This window comes from Nannobrachium achirus (assembly GCF_963921795.1).
Source record: "Nannobrachium achirus genome assembly, chromosome: 23".
NCBI classification, from domain to species: domain Eukaryota; kingdom Metazoa; phylum Chordata; class Actinopteri; order Myctophiformes; family Myctophidae; genus Nannobrachium; species Nannobrachium achirus.
The window spans coordinates 22,107,684-22,130,498 of NC_137830.1; the positions used below are offsets into that span (position 1 = coordinate 22,107,684).

The following is a 22,815-nucleotide window of genomic DNA, read 5'->3' on the forward strand; positions in this document are numbered from 1 at the left end:
AATCAACGCCCGTCCATCTACATGTGTTATAATTTACATGAGCGTTCTATTGTATGCAACCATTAATTTATCAACCACTTTCAACGTGGCGTCCTAATTTTGGGAAAGTCATTTTACCTTTTCTCTTTTCGGCCCCAAATAAATATATCTGAGAGCTTGTAGTCGATCAACTATTTTCAAAATTTTAGGGGCTTAAGTGGTAACCTATTTTTGCCACCCCGTTTCCCCCTGTTACCCCCTGATCTACAATCGGCTATCCACGATCTACATACTTAACTGTTTTGCGTTTGTAGTCTAATTTCACAATGTTTAAAGTTTTAATTTCCCCCCGCATACAATGAAATGCCCAAAGTAGGGATAGACTATTAATCGATCATTTTATGACGTTAACGATCATCTTTCATAATCGATTCAATCGATTGTGTTCAATCAACTGTTGCACCCTGAATCCCTGATAGACAGAACGTTTTGGTTTCGAGGCAGTTAAATACCAGCAGCACTAAATAGTCTTAACCTCATGATCCACCGGACACATTAAAGTACTGCTTTTCTAAATCCCCCATTTGTCAGTATTTTTAGCTGTGACCTGAAAATGCAATTAAAACCCAATTCAAGAGTTTATACCACTGGAAAGCCCTCGTAAGCACTTTGGCATATCAGCGCCTCGTCTATAAATCCAGGCAATTACCGTCTCATCGTTTGTCTCTCTCCGTGCAGAATTAGTTCCTGTCATTAGCGAGGTTCATCATGAGGCCTAATGGTTTTGCTATTCGTACTACATTGTCGTCGTTGGGTGGAAACCTTGTATGTCCAAAACCGTTTTGTATTCATCATTTTAAACGTGATTTAAAATAGTGAAAATAGCCGATCTACAAGCACACAATGCCTTGCGCCGAGAGGCGTTGTGTGCTTGCAGATCTGCTATTTCCACTAGATTTTGTGCCACAGTCTTGTATGATGAGGCAGGGCTTTACTTTACGAAAACACATACAAATTCGAAACTTTGAGATACGAGGTTTCTGCCCGACAGTGACGATATGCTGCTGCCCGTGGCTCCTCTCAGTGCCAACAGGAAATGGTTGTGGATTAGAGGTTTTTGAGGCCGTTTCAGAGCCCTGGGGCCTCCGGGTTTCTTGAACCCACACAGGGGTGTCGCACCAAATTCTGGGCCCCGGGTACAAGGATTCACTGTGGGGCCCCTGTGCTTCAACCATTGAAAAATAGCAGATATACAAGCTCACAGCGCGGCACCGAGTGCCGCGCTGCGATCTTGTAGATCTGCTATTTTTGAAAAATCATGAAAATCTTTGAATATTTCAAATCCTTCTAATGCCTCATTCACACTACAGATATATAGTTGAACGTTTTGCTTGGTAATTCAATGTTATCTCAATGGAAACCAGCTTTAAAGGCTGGATTCCAAGGACAGCCGACACGCCCAGCCTTTAAAGCTGGTTTCCATTGAGATTACATTGAATTACCAAGCAAAACGTTCAACTATATATCTGTAGTGTGAATGAGGCATAAGGTTTTTTGAAAAATCTATGTTTCGATGTCAGTGGATCTCAAACCTTTTCATGTGAAGGACCCCCAAAATGGTATGTATTTGGCCACGGACCCGCATCTCAAAATATTTAGTTACAAAATTTGAGTTACAAATGTTCGCTTAAAAAATACATATATTCAAAGATTTGCACACATTTTCACGACTTTTCAAAAATAGCAGATCTACAAGCTCGCAGCGCGGCACTCGGTGCCGCGCTGTGAGCTTGTATATCTGCTATTTTTCAATAGCTAAAGTATAAAATAATTAAGGCCCCTCCACCACCTTGGGCCCTAGTAACTCAGTCCCACTTAACTCAGTCCCACTAGTAACTCAGTCCCACTTTCCTACCCCTTGTGACGCCCCTGAACCCACACAGTGGAACCACTGTCGACTGACTGTAGCTGCACAGCTGAAGTTTCACAACACACAGCCAGCGTTTCTGGGGTTGGGTGGTTGGGGTTACTTCATTTCATTGTTGTTTTTGACAGCAAATTTTGATTGAGTTTTAGTCATAGTCTTTTGAATAAAATGTCATTTAGTTTTAGTCATAATTTAGTCACCTGAAAAGTTTTAGTTTTAGTCTAATTTTAGTTGACTAAATATCATAAGATTTTAGGCGACTGAATCTACAGTTGATTTAGTCAACTAAAATGTATTTTGGCAGGCCTTGATGGCATCGTAATGACTGATTTTAGACTTAATTGCGTGCTGAAAATAGCAGATCTACAAGCTCACAACGCGTTGCGCTGCGACACGTTGTGAGCTTGTAGATCTGCTATTTTCTGCACGCAACACCTTAGAGCAACCAAACATAAAATGACTCTCTTCAGCACTAGTCCCTCCCTAACGTTTTAGTCTAGTTATTATTTTGTTGACGAAATTGTCAATATATTTAGTCTTAGTTTTAGTCGTCACAGCTTAGTTTTTATTTCGTTTTCATTTTTCATCATAGTTTTAGTCGACAAAATCAACACTGACGATAGAACGTGCTGTGTTGCATCACAGCAGCATGTGTTTAAGTCTATAGGAACAAGATGAGCAGGAAAAGATGCTCAGTGACCACGGCTATGCGCCATGACACTCGTGGACGGATTAACCCCCGTGAGGGCCCCTGGTCGATAATTATTTAGGGCCCCACCCTCCACAATAACCCCCCCTCCCTCCCGACGCACACTACCCAGCTCGGATTTTAAGCCGTGATGATCGTCTGTGAATCAAGAAAGTACCCGTAGACAACAGAGGAGGGGCCCACACATTTGATTTTTAATTAACGTATACATTTAATTTTAGTAAATTGTCAGTGACCACGTGGCCCAGTTCCCCCAAGTGCCCCTGAGAGCCAAGACTTTGTCGTACAATTTTGGAACAAAATTGACATTAATACCACAATAAGGTGTTTGAGCGTTGAACTGAAGCACAGACTGCTTTCCTCTTCTCAGGTGACTCAAATCCATCATGGCTGACGACGAGGCTATCGAGGAGATGCAGTAAGTATCAAACCATTAAAATGGTCTGGTAAATGAACAGTGGTGTAAAAGTATCAATACTGCAATGCAGAAATACTCTGTTAGGGCACGGTCACATGGCCAATGCATTTCAATGGGAATGGAGTGTTCTTCTTTTGTTTGTTTTTTTGCAGAAATCCGTAAATGGCAGCAAACCACTCAATTTCAATTGAAATGCATGGGCAGAATCCACCCTCATAGTTAGAATAAGTGCGGTCTCACCGTGCCCTTCCAAGCAAAAGGCCAGAATTCAAAATTTACTTGAGTAAAAGTACAAAGGTATTGGCATCAAAGTGTACTTAAAGTAAGTAAAAGTAGTCATTATGCAGAATGTCCCATTTCAAGTTGTCAAATGTATAAAAATCTTTTGAAAATAGCAGATCTGCAAGCTCTACAATGCACCACAGACAGACCTCTGCAATCGCGACCTTGTAGATCGTCTATTTTCAAAGGGCCCATGTCTGTTTTGTAATAATAATCAAAATCAACACGTCACTAGTACTAAACTAATAACTAAAGTTTTCAAATAAATGTAGTGTAGAGTAAAAGTACTATATTTGGATCCAAGATGTAGTGGAGTAGAAGTAAAAGTATTGGAAATACTCAAGTTAAGTACAAATAACTCAAAAGTGTACTTAAGTACGGTACTTAAGTAAATGTAGCCTACTTAGGCACTTTACTTTACACCACTGTAAATGACTGAAGTGAATTGAACGTATTCACATTGAATGCCACAAAAGCTGACGACCTTCTCTTTCTGTTGTTTTCCAGGGAGGAAGGTAGAGTAAAAAGAGCTTGGAAAGAACCGCCACTCACGCAAATAATTGTGAGGGTTTTTTTTTTTTTTTTTTTTTTTTTTTAATTGAGCATCGCTTGGCCTGGTCTGTGCTGACCTCAATGTGTCTGTTCAGAGGCAGAGACGCAGCAAGAGGAAGGTAAAAAAAAGCTTCTGCATGGCTTTCATGCGTTGTGATTTGACGTGAAAACGTGTATTTTATATTATTTGTATATCGTCACTGTCGGGCAGAAACCTTGTATCTCCAAGTTTCAAAATAGTATGTTCTTTCGTAGTATAAAAGTAAAGTAAAGTAAAGCCCTACTTCATCATACAAGAGCGTCGCACAAAAGTAGTGAAAATAGCGGCGCTAGGTGTTGTGTGCTTCACTATTTTAAATCATTTTTTAAATGATAAATGCAAAACGAACGGTTTTGGACTTGCAAAGTTTCCACCCGACAACGATGATATATTTTATTTATTTGTGTGTTAATCAACTCGATTTGGTGTCTCATGGTTTCTTTGTCTTGTCTAGTAAAACCTTAGTGTTATTTTAACTCTTGAGAGTTAAACAAAAGATTGTAGCCTACAGTCTCAGTTAGATTATGGATCATTTAAAAGTTGAAGATTGATTTTACTGTATAGTAATTTTCTCCTCATCTCACTTTTTTCCTGTTGTGTATTAAGGTCAGTCCACAGCAGTGCAACTCCTTGCAACATGCAACTGCATGCAACTACTCGCAACCATTATCCCCAATGGCAGTTGCATTGGTGTGACTTGGCCCTAAAACTGTTCTGTTGCGAGGAGTTGCGACTAGTTGCATTGGTGCGGTTTGGCCTTAAAATGTGTATTGCCTAGCCCTAGTGTGCATTGGTGGAAGAAGCACTGATATGTTTTGCTTAAGTAAAAGTATCAATACCACAATGTAGAAATACTCTGTTACAAGTAAATGTCCGGTATTCAAAAATGACTTGAGTAAACGTACAAAAGTATTGGCATCAAAATATACTTAAAAATACCAAAAGTAAAAGTATCATTGTGCAGAATGTCCCATTTCTCAAGTTTAATATGCATAATAACTCTTTTGAAAATAGCAGATCTACAAGCTCACACTGCGTCGCAAATGGCATACAGTATTCATTGTACAGGGTTGTTGTAATAATATTCCAAATCTTTTCGCAAAGTTAAAGTTTTTGTTTTTACAAAATGTTCCTCTGGGAAGAAGTAAATGTATTGAAAATTGGAAATACTATACTATAGTATTGTAAAAAATATATATATATTTTACTTAAGTATATAGTTCCTGAGTAAATTACTTTACGAGTGTCTACATCTGTTAAAACGTGTGTCATCTGTGATGATGAACAGTCTCTTGAAATGCTAACTTCATTCGTCACCACTGGTCCTTTGTTAAAAGGCAGGCTAGCTTTGGTCCAACTCCTTCTAATGCTATGGACCGGAGAGGACAGAACAGACATACTGTACAGCCTGTGTTTCCCCATAAAGTGTTTTATCAAAACATTGTTTTCAATGTATAGGTCCTGTTCCTGGATTGACTGTAATTGTACTTAAATGTTCCAGACAGTTTTCGTGTGTTTGTGATAGAGCCCGACTAATGCCAGTCATTTGGGTCCGATGCCATCCTAGACCACCGATTACCAAACTTTAGACCGATCTTTTGTAAAAGAAAAAGCAAAAATATATATTTACAAAATAAAAGAATGGATATTATCTTAGATTTGATTCAAGTGTATATTTAAGATAATTTAAAATAAACAAATGAATACCAAAAAAAACCTTTGATGGATAGAAAACAGAACTGTACTTTGTTCATCTAGTCATTTCTTTGGTCATCACCTCATCGCCTCCTCCTGTCGTCTCCTCCTGCAGTGGTTCTCAACCTGTGGGTTGGGGGGGTCCCCAAATTATTTTGGAGGGTCCCAGATGATTAACTTAATGTGCAACATTGTCTTCTCACTCAACAGTAAACAAACCAACAGAAAGTTTAAGTGTAGAGAGGGTATCTGCACATTTCTAAAGTGACAATTTAAGGACTTTTTAATACCTCTAAAATGACAAATTAAACATTGGCCAAATGGTCAAATGTTAGAGGCAGAAATTGTGAAAATAGACAATCTACATGCTCACAATGCCTCGCGATGCGAGGCGTTGTGAGCATGTAGAACTGCTATTTTTACAATAGAACCGTGTTATACACAATGTAATGCCTTAACTCTTAGTGCTCGTCAGGGTGGGGGGTCCCCAGTTAAAATATGATTATTTTGGGGATCGCGGCCTGAAAAGGTTGAGAACCAGTCCTACTGTATGGGATCGGAATAACCCTTTCATCCTGTCCATGTGTTTCAATGTTCTGACAAGGGCTGCATGAGAATTTGCACTCATTTAGTGCAAGGCATGCTTAAATGACACAGCAGGACACGTGCATCCGAGGAATTCTTTGTAGCACCTGTTTTTGTTGCACCTTTTTCTTACCTTACTGTACCATGCAGCAGCCCTGCTGGCGTCACACAAATACCAGCTTGCTCCTGGTGGTCGGTCTGTGTGGGGGGCTTCATTGATCCACTAACACATCTTTTTTTATTTATTCATTCAGTCGTGGAGACCGTCGAGGAAGTGGAAGGTAAAGCTTTGCATGGCTCCTTGTTCTGCAGAGGTCTTTGAATGCACCTGCGCACAGTTTGTTTTTAGATGACAGCTTGTAAAATAATTGGGTTGGTGTTTTGTTTCTTTGGAGGGGAGCTAGGGGGTGGTGGTGTTGACACGGTGTGGTCTGCAGAGTAAAATCCCCCAGTGATACTTTAACACCACACTGAGCACTATAACTATAAAGATAACTATAACTACCTGTATATCATTCACCATTGTATTTTTATAATAGTCAGTGTCTGCCATCCACTTGACTATTTGTTATAGTGTTCAGTGTGAATGGCCATTAACAGAGTGTACTGTACAATGTCGCACTTGCAGACAGTTAGTTAAAGGTTTTACAGTGCAGGATCTAGAGATGGTGTGATATGTAAGAGTGTTTGTTCAGTAACAGGGTCCCTGTTTCTACATCGCTTTAGTAAACCGAAAACACATTTTCAGGGCAGGATACACATTTTTATCATTTTTCTTAACTGAACTGCACCCCAAGAACCCTGTACCTGCTTCTGCTACTTTTATTTCTTTACAGGACAACTCCGGGCTGGGGTCTATTTGACAGAAAAGCCCCTATCGTCCAGTTTCCCAGAAGACCCCAGCGACCCCTCGTAGCTAAGAGTAAAGCCCATAAGACTATTGCCACTTAAAGAATTTGTTGCTGCCTTATTTTTGTCATTGTAAACACATCCATGCCTTGATTGTCCCACATGATCCACCACAGTCTCGTGAATCATGTTTTGGGTTGAGCATTCGACACAAATGCCATTGAAAGTGACTGTACTGGCCAATCACAGCGTGTCTTTTCCTGGACTTGGCAAAACACATAACAGCATAACATCCGTTTAGTAGACTACGGTGGCTTGTGTGAGCCAACCAAGGCATGGATGTGTGTACAATGACAATCAGAAATATACACTTTTGACAAAAAACTAATTGCTTAAGTAGCAATAGTCTTATGGGCTCCACTCTGAGGGCTGCTGGGGTCTGCTGGGGAAACTCGACGAAAGGGGCATTAATGCCTAATAGACCCCATGGACAGTCATTTAGGATCAGTGTAAGTAGGAAAATGAGCCTAGATGTTATTTAGTGTGGAGTTGTCCTTTAACCTTGCCTAAGGGTGGCATGTTATGTATTGTATACACCTGCATATAATGTTCTAAACATCATGTACATACTGTACCTGCTACTACACCCCCAATCTGTATACTGCTGAAGCTGCTAAATGATCTTTATTGAGTTCTCTCTCCTGAATCTGAAAAAACAAAAACAAACAAACATATATTTCTGTTCAGTAAGTGCAAGAGAGATGGGGAGACCCTTGTTTCTGACGAACACTTCAATGATTACTATTGAAATATAGAGCTTCAACATTTTAACCATTTTTGTTTGTTTGTTTTTTACAAAGACATATCGCTTACGCGTGTATCAAAACAGCAACCTGGTTTCGACAATGGAACAAGGGTGGAGCGCTTGTTTTCGGTGGAGATGACGGAGGCACGGCGGCGTTATATTATAAACACAATCATGACATAGGCTATTTATTATAATCACTAATTCACTATGAAGTGTCTTTAATTATAATTAAAGTAAAAAATGTCAAATAACAAACAAGGACAAATTGTTCTGCCCACAACCTTATCAAACCAAAATGCCTAAACTACTGTAAATGTAGCTCTATTATAACTATGATAATGGTTCTTAATTAGTCCCAATTATTAAGTATAATACTTGACCTTATATATAGAATGTTTATGATTATATATGTTATGAAACATCGCATAGTCGAGCGTTGCAAGTCTGCGACGGTCGCATGAGCCGACTCAGCGCCGTTACCGGCTTGCCGTCTGCCGTTATGGACAGAATAGTAAATCTTCATCCCCCCGAATTTCGTCACCTCCGCACGGTCCAGGCGAACACAACGGAGCGCTCCCCACCTCCGGTCCACTGGCGATACCGGGTTGCTGTTTGTGATACACGCATCGTTTACACCCAATTAGTGATAGGCACTAGTGGTGTTTAGGAACTGTATATCACCTTTAGTTTCTCTTGTTTCTTTTATGTTGTTGGCTACTAAATGAATCTTTCTTACGTTATTGCCATGTAGAGGAGGCTGAACCGGAACCTGAAGGTAATCTTTACATATATTCTACACTGAGTAACACATTACTGACATTCTTTTTAGACAAGTCGTCCTTCTCATTGTCCATTAATAACATTTTAGTATGTGCTTTCATTAGATGTAATAGAGTTGTATTTTCTTTTTTTTTATGATTTGTTTTTGGGCTTTATGCCTTTATAGATAGGACAGTAGACTGGCAGGAAATGGGGGGGAGAGATGGGGAGTGACACGTGGCAAAGGTCGTCTGGATCGGGCATCGAACCGGCGACGCCGCAAGGCATCCATGCCTATGTGGCAATGCATAAGTGTTATGCGCCTTGACCAGTAGGCCAGTGGGCGGCCCAATAGAGTTGTATTTTACATGTTTTGCTAATATTTTATAAATTTTGGTTCAGCTTTAGTCTTTTGAATACAATTTCATTTAGTTTTAGTCATATTTCATCTGAAATGTTTTAGTGCTCCTCTAGTTTTAGACAACTAAATATCATATGATTTTAGTCGACTAAATCTACAATTGATTTTCTCGACAAAAACTTGGTTGCATGCTGAGAATAGCTTTGTTTTTATTTAGTTTTCGTCAGTGAAGTGAGGTAGTCGAAGAGAATTTTTCGTCATAGTTTTAGTCGACAAAATCTACTACTGTTACGTCCATTCGGCATATTGACATAACTAAAATGCTTATTATTTCATACCACCATAGATCCTCCTGCTGTTGAGGAAGGTAATTGAATTGAATTGCTTTGCTGTTAAGATGATTTTATGTAATATGATATTGTTACATCATTTGTGCATTCACACAACTAATCATATATTTATGATCTTATACCGCCATAGAGCCTGCTGCTGTAGAAAAAGGTAATTCTACCTTTCTACTGTTAAGCCTATCAATAGAGGGTATGCATGTGACATCATCATCATACCTGGAAGTTATGTGGGAACACCTACTGGGTGGCAAAAAACTACTTTCTGGCCTTGACAAAGTTGACAGCCCATACAACCAAATGGAAAAGTCCCATCTCAATGCATTAAACGATGTTAAACAACCTTAAATTCACTTTGCCACTCGATTTATTGTATGCATGCGCATACGCATACCCTCTATAGTGATACAGCTATTTATTTACAACTATTAATAGTTTCACAGATATCATTAGAGCAATAACTTTACCACGTTCAATAGTTTTACAAACTATCAACACTTTCACTACTGTAACGTCAACTACACACAACTCATGCTAATAATCCTATGTTTGTTATTCTGCCACCATAGAACCTCCTGCGCCAGAGGAAGGTAATTCCACTTTTAAGCTGTTAATAAGACGATAGTCTCGCACTAGTTTTGGAAGAAGTACTCAGCTAATTTTCTTAAGTAAAAGTACCAATAGCGCAATATACAAAATACAAGTAAGTAAACCCCAGTAATTCAACCACATGGTATGCTGACGTCTCATTATGTTCTTTGCACCAGAGCGCCGTTTTAGCGTCGCAGACGAAGGTAATCTGTTGGGTTGATGTCGTTCACCTTTGCATTCCCTGCCTTTCGTTTGGTTTGCATGCACAAGCTATGCATGCATGCTTGGTTTGTCTTTTCTGATCCCCTCTGATCCTTGCCATTATTTCTCAACCTTTTAGATTTTAATTAACACGGACAGATTTCTTTCTGCTGGAATGGAGTGCTTGTATCAAATTATGCAGCCGATATCCGAGTGTCGGCTCGGAACAGCCCGGCCATAATTACTTACCAGTAAGACGCCCTAAGGGCGAGAATCGGTGAGGTCACACACATGGGTGCGCGCACATGGGCGCGTGCACATGGCTGCTTTGGCATGTATATTGACACGCTCCATATATGGAGATCTAGGTGATGATCCAGTCATCTTCATGTGGATATCCCGGGTTTGATGAGGTCGTGTCGTGATCTTCATATATGGATGTGATGATAGTAAGCAGTCTTGATTTGCAAATGAATTCTGTCTTGGCCATATGGAGCGACCATATATGGGCATTGCCAAATGTGGGCTTAATATTGATGACATCAGGGATCTCCATATATGATTGCCAGGACAGGGTGTCTTGGTCATTGAGTCAACAATGTGATGTCACAGGTCAGATACCGTATAGACATTGAGACGTTACCCACTGACATACGGACAGGATCTGCCGGGTTTCATAGTAAACTGCGACCTATGGTCACAATAATAATTATGATACTAACTGATGAGTTGATGCCAACCAGTTTCTCATGAGAGCAATGTGATGTTACCCTTCTCCAAAGGATTTCTTTTTTTAAGGGAAGCTTAATTTCATCTGCATCTTCGTCTGTGTAATGTGCTGTGACACACATTATCCTGCATCATCCTGCGTTCCACTAAGCCCATACTTACCTCCCCTTTTCCACTGTAAATATATTTTATTTATTTTCTTCTTTTATTTTTTTCTTCTTGTGACTTTTTCTCTTTTTTTCCCACTTTTGTTATTGATGATATCCTATGCATCGTACTGTGTTCTATCCGTCTGTCATTCAATGTCATATGAGATACATAAAGGGTTCCTGTGTAAATAAGACGAAAAGCATACTAGGATCTCCTTTTACTCGACCTTGTACCAGTGAACTGTACTGTCACGAAACTGTACCTTTTCCAATGCAACCTTCTAAGGCTTCAATCAATCTAAGTCTACCAGGGGGGGGGGGGGGGGGGGATCATTGTCTCCTTGACCTTTCTGTTGTGACCTTGTCACAATTACATCGATTTGTTTGAATAATCACTGTGCCCCTATCGTGATCAGTGACAACTTTTCTTGGGCACACTCATTATGCCAATTGCACAGAAGATAGCCAATCTACAAGCTCACAATGTGTGAGCTTGTAAGTAGATTGTCTATTTTCGGCATGTGACGCCTGTCGTAGGCCTACAACAAAGTATACACCAGTATGAACTATGAGATCTGACCTGCGTTATACTGTAATTTATTATTACCGTTGGCTTTAAGACATAGAATAATCTCTGTTTCTGTCTGCAGGAGATTCAAGGAAGCCAAAGTAAGTCTCGTCTTCCCCGTCACTCTGTTTCACTTGAAATCAATAAACCAGAAGCTTGGTTTGTGGGATATTGAGTTCATTATTCTAAACCAGGATCTTCAATGCTCCCCAGGTTTGCCCCGACTATGCAAGCACCCAAGATACCTGAGGGAGACAAAGTTGACTTTGATGTAAGTCATGCATCGTCATGATAAAGTACACAACAACAGGCTACTTTATTCCAAGTACAGTATACTATAGATAGTCCTGCTCAAAACTACAAGTGAAAGTTGCTCTGACAATGTTGTACTTTAGTTAAGTACTGTAGTACTTGCTGCTAAAATACTTAAATATTCAAAAGTACATGCTATACATTTAAATATCAGTGCATCAATAATAGTAACAATAGCAGATCTACAAGCTTGTAGATCTTAGGCACTGTATACCTCAAGTATGTAGCAGATCTACATGTACATTGGCTACTTTTGATACTTTTGTGTGACGCAGTAGTTTGATCAAGCAGGGTGTTAATTTACGAGAAAACACACACACACACACACACACACACACACACACACACACACACACACACACACACACACACACACACACACACACACACAGCGTTATTGTATGCAACCATTCATTTAGCCTATCAACCACTTCATCCCTATTTTTGCCCCTCCAAAAAATAGTGAAACTAGTTGATCTACAACTATTTGCTATTTAGATTTCTTTTTTTTTTTAAATATTTTGTCACCCCTATTTCATTTTTAAATGACGCCTCTGCCCTGCAGGACATCCACAGGAAGCGCCAGGAGAAGGACATGTCTGAGCTGCAGTCTCTGATAGAGGCTCACTTCCAACAGAGGAAGAAAGACGAGGAGGAGCTCATCGCCCTGGTCACCAGGATCGTGAGTACAGGAGGCCTGCAGCACTTCATCCAACTAATCTATCTACCAGTAAGACTCCCTAATCGGGAGATAAGCGACCATCAGGTCGCATGCAACCTCATGGTGGCGCTAGAAGAGGTGCAGGTGAGAAATCAGGGGTGGAGGTTGTGTTTTGCCAGCCAAGAAGTGTGTGTGCAAAGTTTGGCCATGGATAGGGCCAACGGTGCCGGAGATAAGAGTCTGCAAAAAGCAATCTCATGGTGGCGCTAGAAGAGGGGCATGTGAGAAATCAGGGGCGGGGGTTGTGGTTTGGCAGCCAAGGTGTGTGTGTGTGTGTGTGTATTTGGCATGGATAGGCGCAATGGTGCCGGAGATAAGAGTAGGGCCAAAAGTGTGACGTGACATGGCGGACAGACAGACAGACAGACAGACAGACAGCCGGCGGAGCTGACGGTCGCAATAAATTTGCCAAATCTACTTATGTGTGTCTGTCTGTCTGTGTTTAAGCCCCATAGCCAATCATGGTCCATGGGTTGTGTATGCCCGTAGCCAATCGGAGAGGGGCAAAGGGTGACATCATAATATTAAGGCATAAGGCTACATACAGGTATTTATCCAGTTTATAAATAGGCGATTCTCTAGACGTGAGCGGCCTGAGATCGGACAGTAAGGATGTGTAAGGAAGGATCCCTTAGGGACCAGTGAGGAGAGAGATAAGGATTAGCCAAATCTATGTGTGTCCGTCTGTCTGTGTTTAAGGCCCAAAGTGAGCGGTGCCTTTGAGTGAATTTCATTAAGCTAGGCCTATATGAGCTAGAGCAGCGGTTCTCAAACTATGGGTCCCGAGTCGACCCGACCCAAAGTGGGGTCGCGGGCAGGTGACAGTGAGGTTGCGTAATTTATTAAGTCGCATTTCTTTTATCAAGAAACGGTAAAAAAAAAAAAAAAAAGAATCTGGTCGTCGCCACCAACCATAGAGTTAACACAACCAACAGGACGGCAAGTCGGCAACTTGACTACACACTCCGCCTCCAACACCGAAAGAGGAGAAGCAGAGAAACACAACAAGACACATACTGCAGAGGAATTATGTTCAATGTGAGCTGGCGGCTTAAAACAGCCATTGTGGGTGTTTTTGTTATTCGCGAGGTAAATACATGTTGCAAAGTTTGTATTACATCGTTGTATTCAAAGTCTTGATCACTGGTTTCTACTTTCTACCCCTGTTTTGGTTGATTGATTGATTTCATTTATATATATAGCAGACACAATCCAAAGGATAAACATGTAAGATTGTACACATTTATTTCCAAGGGATATGTAGTCCCCCTTTGCCTGCAGTCGTTATATGCATCACTAGTGCATCGCGTCAAGTGTTTTGCTTACAGTATTCATAATCTAAACCTGCAAAGTAACTAGTGACTAAACCTGTCAAATAATTGTAGTTGAGTAAAAAGTACAATATTTGTCCCTGAGACAAAGTATAAGAGTATTCGAAAAATGGAAATAACTTAAGTAATGTATAAGACTACCTCAAAGTTTAGTGAGGTACTCAAATAAATGTATTACCATTTTACACCAGTGGTTTCACTTGTATCTCAACTGTGTGTGTGTGTGTGTGTGTGTGTGTGCGTGCGTGCGTGCGTGCGTGCGTGCGTGCGTGCGTGGGGGGACAGGGAATTACTACTTTGTGGGGACCTCATGTCCCCACAAAGATAGTACATGGAAATAACTTAAGTAATGTATAAGACTACCTCAAAGTTTAGTGAGGTACTCAAATAAATGTATTACCATTTTACACCAGTGGTTTCACTTGTATCTCAACTGTGTGTGTGTGTGTGTGTGTGTGTGTGTGTGTGTGTGTGTGTGTGTGTGTGTGTGTGTGTGTGTGTGTGTGTGTGTGTGTGTGTGTGTGTGTGTGTGTGTGTGTGTGTGTGTGTGTGTGTGTGTGTGTGTGTGTGTGTGTGTGTGTGTGTGTGTGTGTGTCCACGTGCGTTTGTGCGCGTGCAGGACAAACGCCGTGCAGAGCGTTCTGAGCAGAAGAGGATCCGCGATGAACAGGAAAAGGAGAGACAGACCCGCATGGCTGTGAGTTCACTACACCCGTGGTTTCAACTTTTTCATGTCAAGGACCCTTCATTTTATATATGTTTTGGCCGCGGGCCCCAATCTGGAAATATGATGAACTGTAACACTTATTATTATTAGTTTATTATTTGCTTAAACGTATTTTCTAATAATAATAATCATCCCTTTAAGTCATTGACTGCTAACATTGTTTTTCAACTGCCACGATAATAATTGGTGACCCAAAAGCTAGCGAACAGCGCCATCCAGTGTTAAAATAAGGAACATCGTCAAACTCGTCATGCGGCAGCCTGGGCCATTTTTATATTTTAATTCACATTCACATATTCGTTGCATTCTATCTGTGCACACAGGAGGAGAAAGAGAGGAAGGAACAAGATGAACAGCGTAAGAAACAAGATGAAGACACCAAGAAAAAGAAAGCTCTCACCAACATGACTCAGCAGCAGCAACATAAGGTTAGTTGCTGTATGCTCTCCTACCTTTACTAACATGACTAGCTGTGAGGCGACAGTGCTACCGACTGCGCCACTGTGCCCCCCTCAAGCATGGCATTTTTTTATGGATTTTACATTGGATAATGTCGCATATCAGTATCATGGTCAGTATCATGTCAGAATGATGATGTCAGTATCATGTCAGAATGATGTCAGTATCATTACAGAATGATGTCAGTATCATGTCCGTATCATGTCCAGTGATCATTGTCAGTATCATGGTCAGTGTCATGAGCAGTGTCATGGTCAGTATCTTGCCAGTATCTTGTCAGTATCATGGTCAGTGTCATGCCAGTATCATGGTCAGTATCATGATCGATGCTATCTCCAGATTCTCCACCACTCCTTGACTGTAGTGAAGAGCACAGCCTGCCATCTCTTTATATATTTTTATGATGACATAAATAACATAATAACATAAATAATGATGCTGCCTTTTCCACTTTCTTTTATCTCTCGATGTTCCCCAGCAACAAGATGGTAAGAAAGGCGCTAAGAAGCAGACAGAAAGGGAGAAGAAGAAGAAGATCTTGGCAGACAGGAGGAAGCCGCTCAACGTCACTCTCAGTGAGGATAAACTCAAGTATGTGAAAACCAATCACTGTCTTTCACTGTCTAATGAGAATCACAATATAATGTACTATCGTTGCTGTTGTGCAAAAACCTCCTATCTCCATATTCAAACTTCTTGTGTGTTTAATTAACCACCTACTTGATCATACCACACCATCACACCAAAACATCAAATGTAGCAGATCTACAAGCTCGGAACGTGGCGCGAAGCGACATGTTTTGAGCTTGTCGATCTGCTACTTTTGCAATTTTTTAATTTGAATTCTGAAAAGTAACATACGTGACATATACAACCGACAGAGACGACAGTATGTAAACACAGACACAGTTCATTTGAAGAGTTTCGTTGTAGAAATGTGATACAAAAAGCGATACAGATTTTCATAACAGAAATGGACATTTATTAGTTATTATTGTATACATTTATTTAAAAACAAAACAAAAAACTAACACTTGATTGCTAACTCTTGTCACAACTCAAGCCCTTCGCTGACATCGCTGTAAGCACTTTGTTGTGGAAATAGCGGATTGACACGTGAGGCACTGTGAGCGTGTAGATCTGCTATTTCCACAACTTTAAAATAAATTGCGAACAATTGAAAATGTTTTCAATTAACTTCGGAAAATGTGAAAATGTTCTTTTTTTTTCGTTAACCACAGGGAGAAGGCGGCTGAGATGTGGCAGTGGCTGATGGGGCTGGAGGCGGAGAAGTTTGACCTCAGCGAGAAACTGAAGAGGCAGAAATACGATGTAATTTGTCGTATTTAACATAATCATCAATTCCATTGCACAATGGGCACATCAATGCATGTCATGCAAAGGTGGATGTGCCCAGTGTGGCCCAGGGGTAAAGTTTTGGAGGTTGAACATTTTGAATGGAAAACTTCCCGCCCACCACTGCAGAGACTAGGGTTTAGGCCACAGACACACATTTAAAGCAAGTGCTTTATGCTTGCCCTGGGGGGAGGCGGGGGGTAACGCAGTGTCCAATTCATTCTGTATGTTAGTAACATGGTTTTGAAGAAGCAACTTGCTTTACGGCTGCTTCTAGCCTTAAAGGGGAAGACCACCCATTTTCAATATTGAACTATGTCATTAATATATCTTAGAGGAGTTGTGTGGAAATAAAAAAAAAGTGTCCCCCCTTCTGTGTTGCCTAGAACCGGAGGATTGATTTTGGGGTTTGTATTGTAAAGTACAATGTGTGATGTCATCAAGTTGTAATTTGCAATACAGACCCCAAAATCAATCCTCCAGTTCTATGCAACACAGAAGAGGGGGAACTTTTTTTTTATTTCCACACAACTCCTCTAAGGTATATTAATGACATAGTTCAATATTGAAAATGGGTGGTCTTCCCCTTTAAGGGCTTAAAGCAGCTTGCTTCTTCAAAACCATGTGACTTCCATAGGGAATGAATTGGACACTGCTTTACCCCTGCCGAACCCAGGTAAGCACAAAGCATGTGCTTTTAATGTGTGTCTGAGGCCTCAGAATCCTCAACATGCTCAACACAATTGAGCATTTCCGTGTGTGGGAAGCTGGGAGGGAAGGCTTTTGTCACTGCACCAGTGACTTTTAGCTTATACTGCATGTTGGTCAGGGCTGTTCAGCGGAGTGTGGAGCTAGGAGGAAACGGCGTTACGTGCGTTACGTCCATAGACCCTAAAAAATGAATGGACAGCTTCACGCCATTGGTTTCTACAGAGAGTGGACTATAGTTCACATATTAATTTGTACTGTATACCCGTCACTGTGGGGCTGTCTATATAGTGTGGGGCCTTAAGGGGAGCAAATGCTAATTTCGTGGAAATTTGTCTTAAAGCGACAAATTTTGCACAGATGTAGCCCAGGGCATGCTCTAATGATTTAGCTAGGGCGTCCGAGTTTGCGACCTTCGGGGTCGCCACTGCGGTTAAATCAAGTTGGGCTCCCATCGACTTTCTATACAGGATGAATTTATTTAAGTAGGATGTGAGGGGTCTAACTAGGGGGTTGTCATGATGCTGAATCCATTGGAAGCATTTGTTTGCAAAAAAACATTCCTTGGGCTACAAATGGCCCCAGAAAATGATGGTTTAGTGATGAAAAGTGATGACTCACTTTTCATCACTAATCACAGTTTTGTGGGCGTTTTCTGGGACTATTTGTAGCCCAAGGAATGTTTTTTGTGCAAAAACAAATGCTTGCAATGGATTCAGCATCATGACAACCCCCTAGTTAGACCCCTCACATCCTACTTAAATACCCAGAAAAGAATTTTTTTTCTGGGTATTTTCCTCCTGTATAGAAAGTCGATGGGAGCCCAACTTGATTTGACCGATGTGGCGACCCCGAAGGTCGCAAACTCGGGCGCCCTAGCTAAATCATTAGATTATGCCCTGGGCTACATCTGTGGAAAATTTGTCTCTTTAAGACAAATGTGCACGAAATTAGCATTTGCTCCCCTTAAGGCCCCACACTAATAGAAGTGCCTGTCTAAAACTGCTGTGGCTTGACTTGCAGATGAACGTACTCCAGACCCGAATCAATGAGCAGCAGAAGTTGTGAGTAACGTCATTAAGCTGTGTTGACCCTCGCCGCTGTTTATGTACCGTTGTTATTAAGCTGTGTGGGCACCACTGCCGCTGTTTGTGCAGTCTTGCTGTCCGTCTGTTGTCCGCTGTGTCGCAAGTCTGAGTCTACAATTCTACGAGTCTACAGTTCATTCAGTTTAGGATGGTGTGAGGTACGTAGTGTTGAGTTGGGCCAGCATCTCATGGGTGAGATTCTTTGGACCACGGGTGACGTGCTCTGCCTGTTGAGGCAGGTCTGCTCTTTGGCTCCACTGGTGGCTGTCCCCGTCCATTGTGTCTCCATGTTAGCCAGTCCCTCCGTCTTATGTGTCCCCCACAGATCGGTCAGCTCCTGGTTCGTGTACAGTGCCAGCAGAGGTATGTAACCTATAGCCCAACACCCATGGTTGGTGTTTGCCACAAAAAGTAACATATTGGTGCTCATCTTTGCTCAAACGGAAAGGGGTCCTATTCCCCTCTTATTTACTGCCATTGCTACTGTATAGGTATAGGTGGAGGCTGATATCGGGAGATATCTCAGCCAATCACAATACGATGTCAGAACTAACTGACGTGTGGTATAACTGATGATACTTAACTGCTACCTTCAGTAACCTGTTATGTTCTTCCATTCTTCATTCATTGACTTTAAAGTGGAATTTAGGATTTGTTTTTGTTGTTTTCAACCTGCGTCCTATTAGATCAGTGGGTGTAACATTTTTGGAATTGATCCTTTCTTTTGCCTTTGGATGTTTTGCGTCCGTCTGAAAGGGTGAGCTGGTAATTTAAATTATATATATATATATTTGTCTGAAAACAAAAACCTGCAACTAAAACCCTGGCATAGTTTGAATTTCCAGCTCTCCCTTTTGGACACAAAACAAACGGAACAATTACAAAAGCTTTTACACAGACCAATCGTGTTCCAAACAGGATCTGTAAAGAAGGGCTCAGGTTAAAACACAAAAAGCTAATTCCCTTTTAAGCCTAATTCATGCTACAGTGAAAAAGTTTCACATACAGAAACCACGTCAACAATTAGTATTATTTAATTGTTTGGTTGCAAATGCAAAGGTTTTGTTGAGTGACTTTTTCGCAGATGCATAAATTAGCCTTCAGAACCCATCAATTCTCCCTCCATTCTATAGTGCAACAGCCAGATTGTGGCCCTGATCAACTGCCACAAACTCTGTTGCTGGTTGTCATGTCTTAAAAAGATTGTAGAGCTGCAATAATTGGATATTGGGAAAAGCATCAGAATGCTCAAGGGTCAACAGGTTTAAAGGACAACTTTTTTTTTTACAACAAGGGTTCATATTTTAGATTGTAATTAGGGAAAAGAAAAGATGAGTGTTAAAATGTTTTCATTTACTGCTTTCTATTGTTTTAGCCATTTTAACAATTTTAGGGTGTGTGGGGGCATGCGTACAAGTGGCTAAATATGTATTTTTAGACACAACAAACGCATTCCCAAGATGCACCGCAATCACCGGCTTATTGTGTCTAAAAATACATATTTTGCCACTTGTACGCATGCCCCCACCCACTGAAATCAAAATTGTTAAAATGGCTAAAAGGATAGAAAGCAGCAAGAAAACATATGAACCCTTGTTGTAAAAAAAAAAAAAGTTGTCATTTAAAGCGGCTAAAGAAGTTCAGTACCATTTTTACATTGAAGCTATAAAGTCTGGATCCAGTCAAGCTGGTAAGTGTAAACTTTCTCTCCTTACAGACAAGTAGCTGCTATATACTGTAGTTCATGTCTTCAACAGGGGGTAGGAACAAAATAATACAAAATGTATTAACCCCTTCTTGCCAAATAAATAAGATCTACAAGCTCACAACGCATCGCGCAGTGACGCATTGTGAGCTTGTAGAACAGCTATTTTTCGAGGTTTGGTGTAGACGGGAGGGAAAAGAGCAGACCAAGTACAGAACCAAAGGTCAAGTTATGTCTGAAAATACACATTAACACGAATCCAGCACTGATGGATGACGCACGTCTATGAAGCTATCTAATATCATAGCCAGAAGATATGTATGAAAAGCCTTTAAAGGTTTGATCTCAAAACCCAATTGTATATAGTACAATATGTAGTGGGGGTCCCTGCTTCATCTCTCTCTCAGCTAGTGGGTCCTTGGCCTGAAAAACGTTGAAGACCCCTGTGCTAGATAGTATCTCTACTAGGCTTGTCGGATCTTTGTGATAAAGGCACAGAGAGAGCACAGAGTGCCAAAGGTAAGCCTGCTGCTCATCGGCCACAATCACCTTTCACATCTAACCTTGTCCTGTGTGAGATCATGTAGGCTACTGTCTGTCTGTCTGTCTGTCTGTCGGTCTGTCTGGCCAAAGGCAGCATGATGCTTCATTTCACATCAACCTTTGTGCAACTGAACATGTCCTCTTGTCCATTTAAAGTTGTTGCACGTTACATAGAAAATTACAATAGAAATAGTGCTTTGATGACCTCTTGTGATCAAAGAGAGCTATGTAACGTACTGTATGCATGTTAACTGAACACTACTGCACGACGGGGGGGGGGGGGGGCGCACACACACACACACACACACACACACACACACACACACACACACACACACTTATCTGCAGTCCAACTGATATATTTTGTTAAAAATAAGTATTAAATAGCTTTATCTTTTGATAGCAATCATTGCTATCGAGTGGACAAAATGATTGAGGAACTGGAGCATCACGGATGGATTTAAAGCCTTTTTTAATTAAGGTGCTAATTAGCAATGACTAATGTTTGGATGCCATGTGCATCTTCATCAGAGTCTGATGAATTGCATTCAAACGTTAGTCATTTTACTTAGTCATTGTTAGTCATTTTTGTTATTATTTATTTATAAATAAAAAGGTTTTGAATTGTCCTTTTGGCTGCTGATGTGTCGTGCTCCTGTGATCCACTGGACCTACCGTTAAAAGTGATCACTTTTAACGGTAGGTCCATGAGATGAGATGCGTGGTGGAACTCCATCTCCTCTAGATATTGCTATAGATATAGTGTTTGTTTCATGACAGTGCTTCCCCCTTTGTTCTAAAACTCTAGTCATTTCAAGGATCCTCAGCTGAGTGTGCACAAATGGAACCAAATGGACCAGAAAGGGTCTATTTGGTTCCATGTGTACATACTCCGAGCTACAGGCATGTTAGGGTCCATTTGTTTCCCAACTATCAATCATTTTGCTGGGGAACCCCTCAAGGACCCCTGGGCGTTCTCTGACCCCACTTTGAGAACCACTGATCTAGGGACACAAATACAGTGTATTTTTAACATGCTTGCTGAAGAGTATTTGTCACATCACAGCGCCAAGGGTAGAGGCAAGGCCAAGAAGGTGAGATAAGAGTGCGACGCCGCGGAAGGAAGGCCTCTCCGAGAAGACCTCCGGATGGGTGGCGAGCTGGTATGAACGTCGGAAGGCAGAAGATGCAATTCATGTATTATACATTCAAACGTTGGCACAGCACCGCATCCAGCCTGCTGTACATAATAGAAAATAAAGAGATTGTAGCTTTTGAGCCGGTGTATGTCGTCAAGTTGTGACTTAATAATGTGTGTGGTTTGCGTTGGCTGGCGCCAGTGGTGGGAAGTAACTAAGAACATCTCAAGTAATGTAGGCCTACTTCAGTACAATTTTGAGGTACTTTTACTTTACTTGGGTGTATCCATTTTCAATACCGTATACTTATACACTACACACCACTACATCTCAGTAAATATTGTTCTTTTTACTCCACTATAATTATTTGAAAATGTTTACTTTTAGTTAGGCCTATAGGCCAACTAGACGTAATACATTAACCTCAAATTGCTAACTGTATCATTTTGGGGCAAAAAAATAAAAATAAAAACAAAAAGGTTGAAGGATACATTTAAGTCTGTTAATGATGTACTGTGCAGGTTCACATCATATCTACTTTACATTACTTACAGTAGCCTAATACCATTTTTCAAATATATATATTTAACATTTTGGACAATAGCAAATTGTAGGCCCAGATGTCCCTAGTGCCCATCTACCCAGTATACAATTTATGGCCTAAACATTATTTAATACCATTTTCCAAAGCATACATTTATTATTTAGTTTTGCAGTTTTACATTAGCAGTACTGTATCTGTTGTAAGGCTGAAGCATTGCATTTCATGTTATGGTCTGAATAGAACTGGTTACAACCATGTTACAGTAAGTGTAATGTAGTAGCCTAATGCAAGTGTATATGAGCCATGTTGTGTTTGTATTGTGTTATACTGTAGGTGTAACTGTGCCAAAATGCAGTTTTCTGTGCATTTCAGGGTGTTTTAAACAGTTATTCTGCTCCAGAGTGAAGAGCAGAATGACCGTGGCTGGATTTGAACCCAGGACCTCTAGCTCACAAAGACAGTACCGTAAACCCAGGGAGACGCCAAGCTATCTGTGATTTCTTAACGTTTCTCTTCTGCTTTAAATTGTTCTTCTGTCTTCAAACGGGGCCTTAGGATCATGTACAGTGTCTGTGTTTGCTGTTCCATCACCGGTGTCTTTAGTGCGTTAGTTATAAAACAGGAAGGATGTTA

General features: G+C 40.8%; 1 protein-coding gene across 1 annotated transcript; it reads left to right on the top strand.

Annotated features, from left to right (window-relative positions):
- Positions 1-3,001: 3,001 nt before the first annotated feature.
- Positions 3,002-21,602, top strand: LOC308308793 (troponin T, cardiac muscle isoforms-like; the record flags this gene model as incomplete). The annotated part of the gene is made up of 12 exons (XM_080754246.1): positions 3,002-3,033; positions 3,823-3,830; positions 3,963-3,986; positions 11,632-11,650; positions 11,763-11,820; positions 12,427-12,543; positions 14,533-14,610; positions 14,964-15,068; positions 15,578-15,690; positions 16,341-16,431; positions 18,187-18,227; positions 21,566-21,602. The coding sequence occupies 12 exons, from the start codon at positions 3,002-3,004 to the stop codon at positions 21,600-21,602; spliced, it is 723 nt and encodes a 240-aa protein (XP_080610372.1).
- Positions 21,603-22,815: the final 1,213 nt, after the last annotated feature.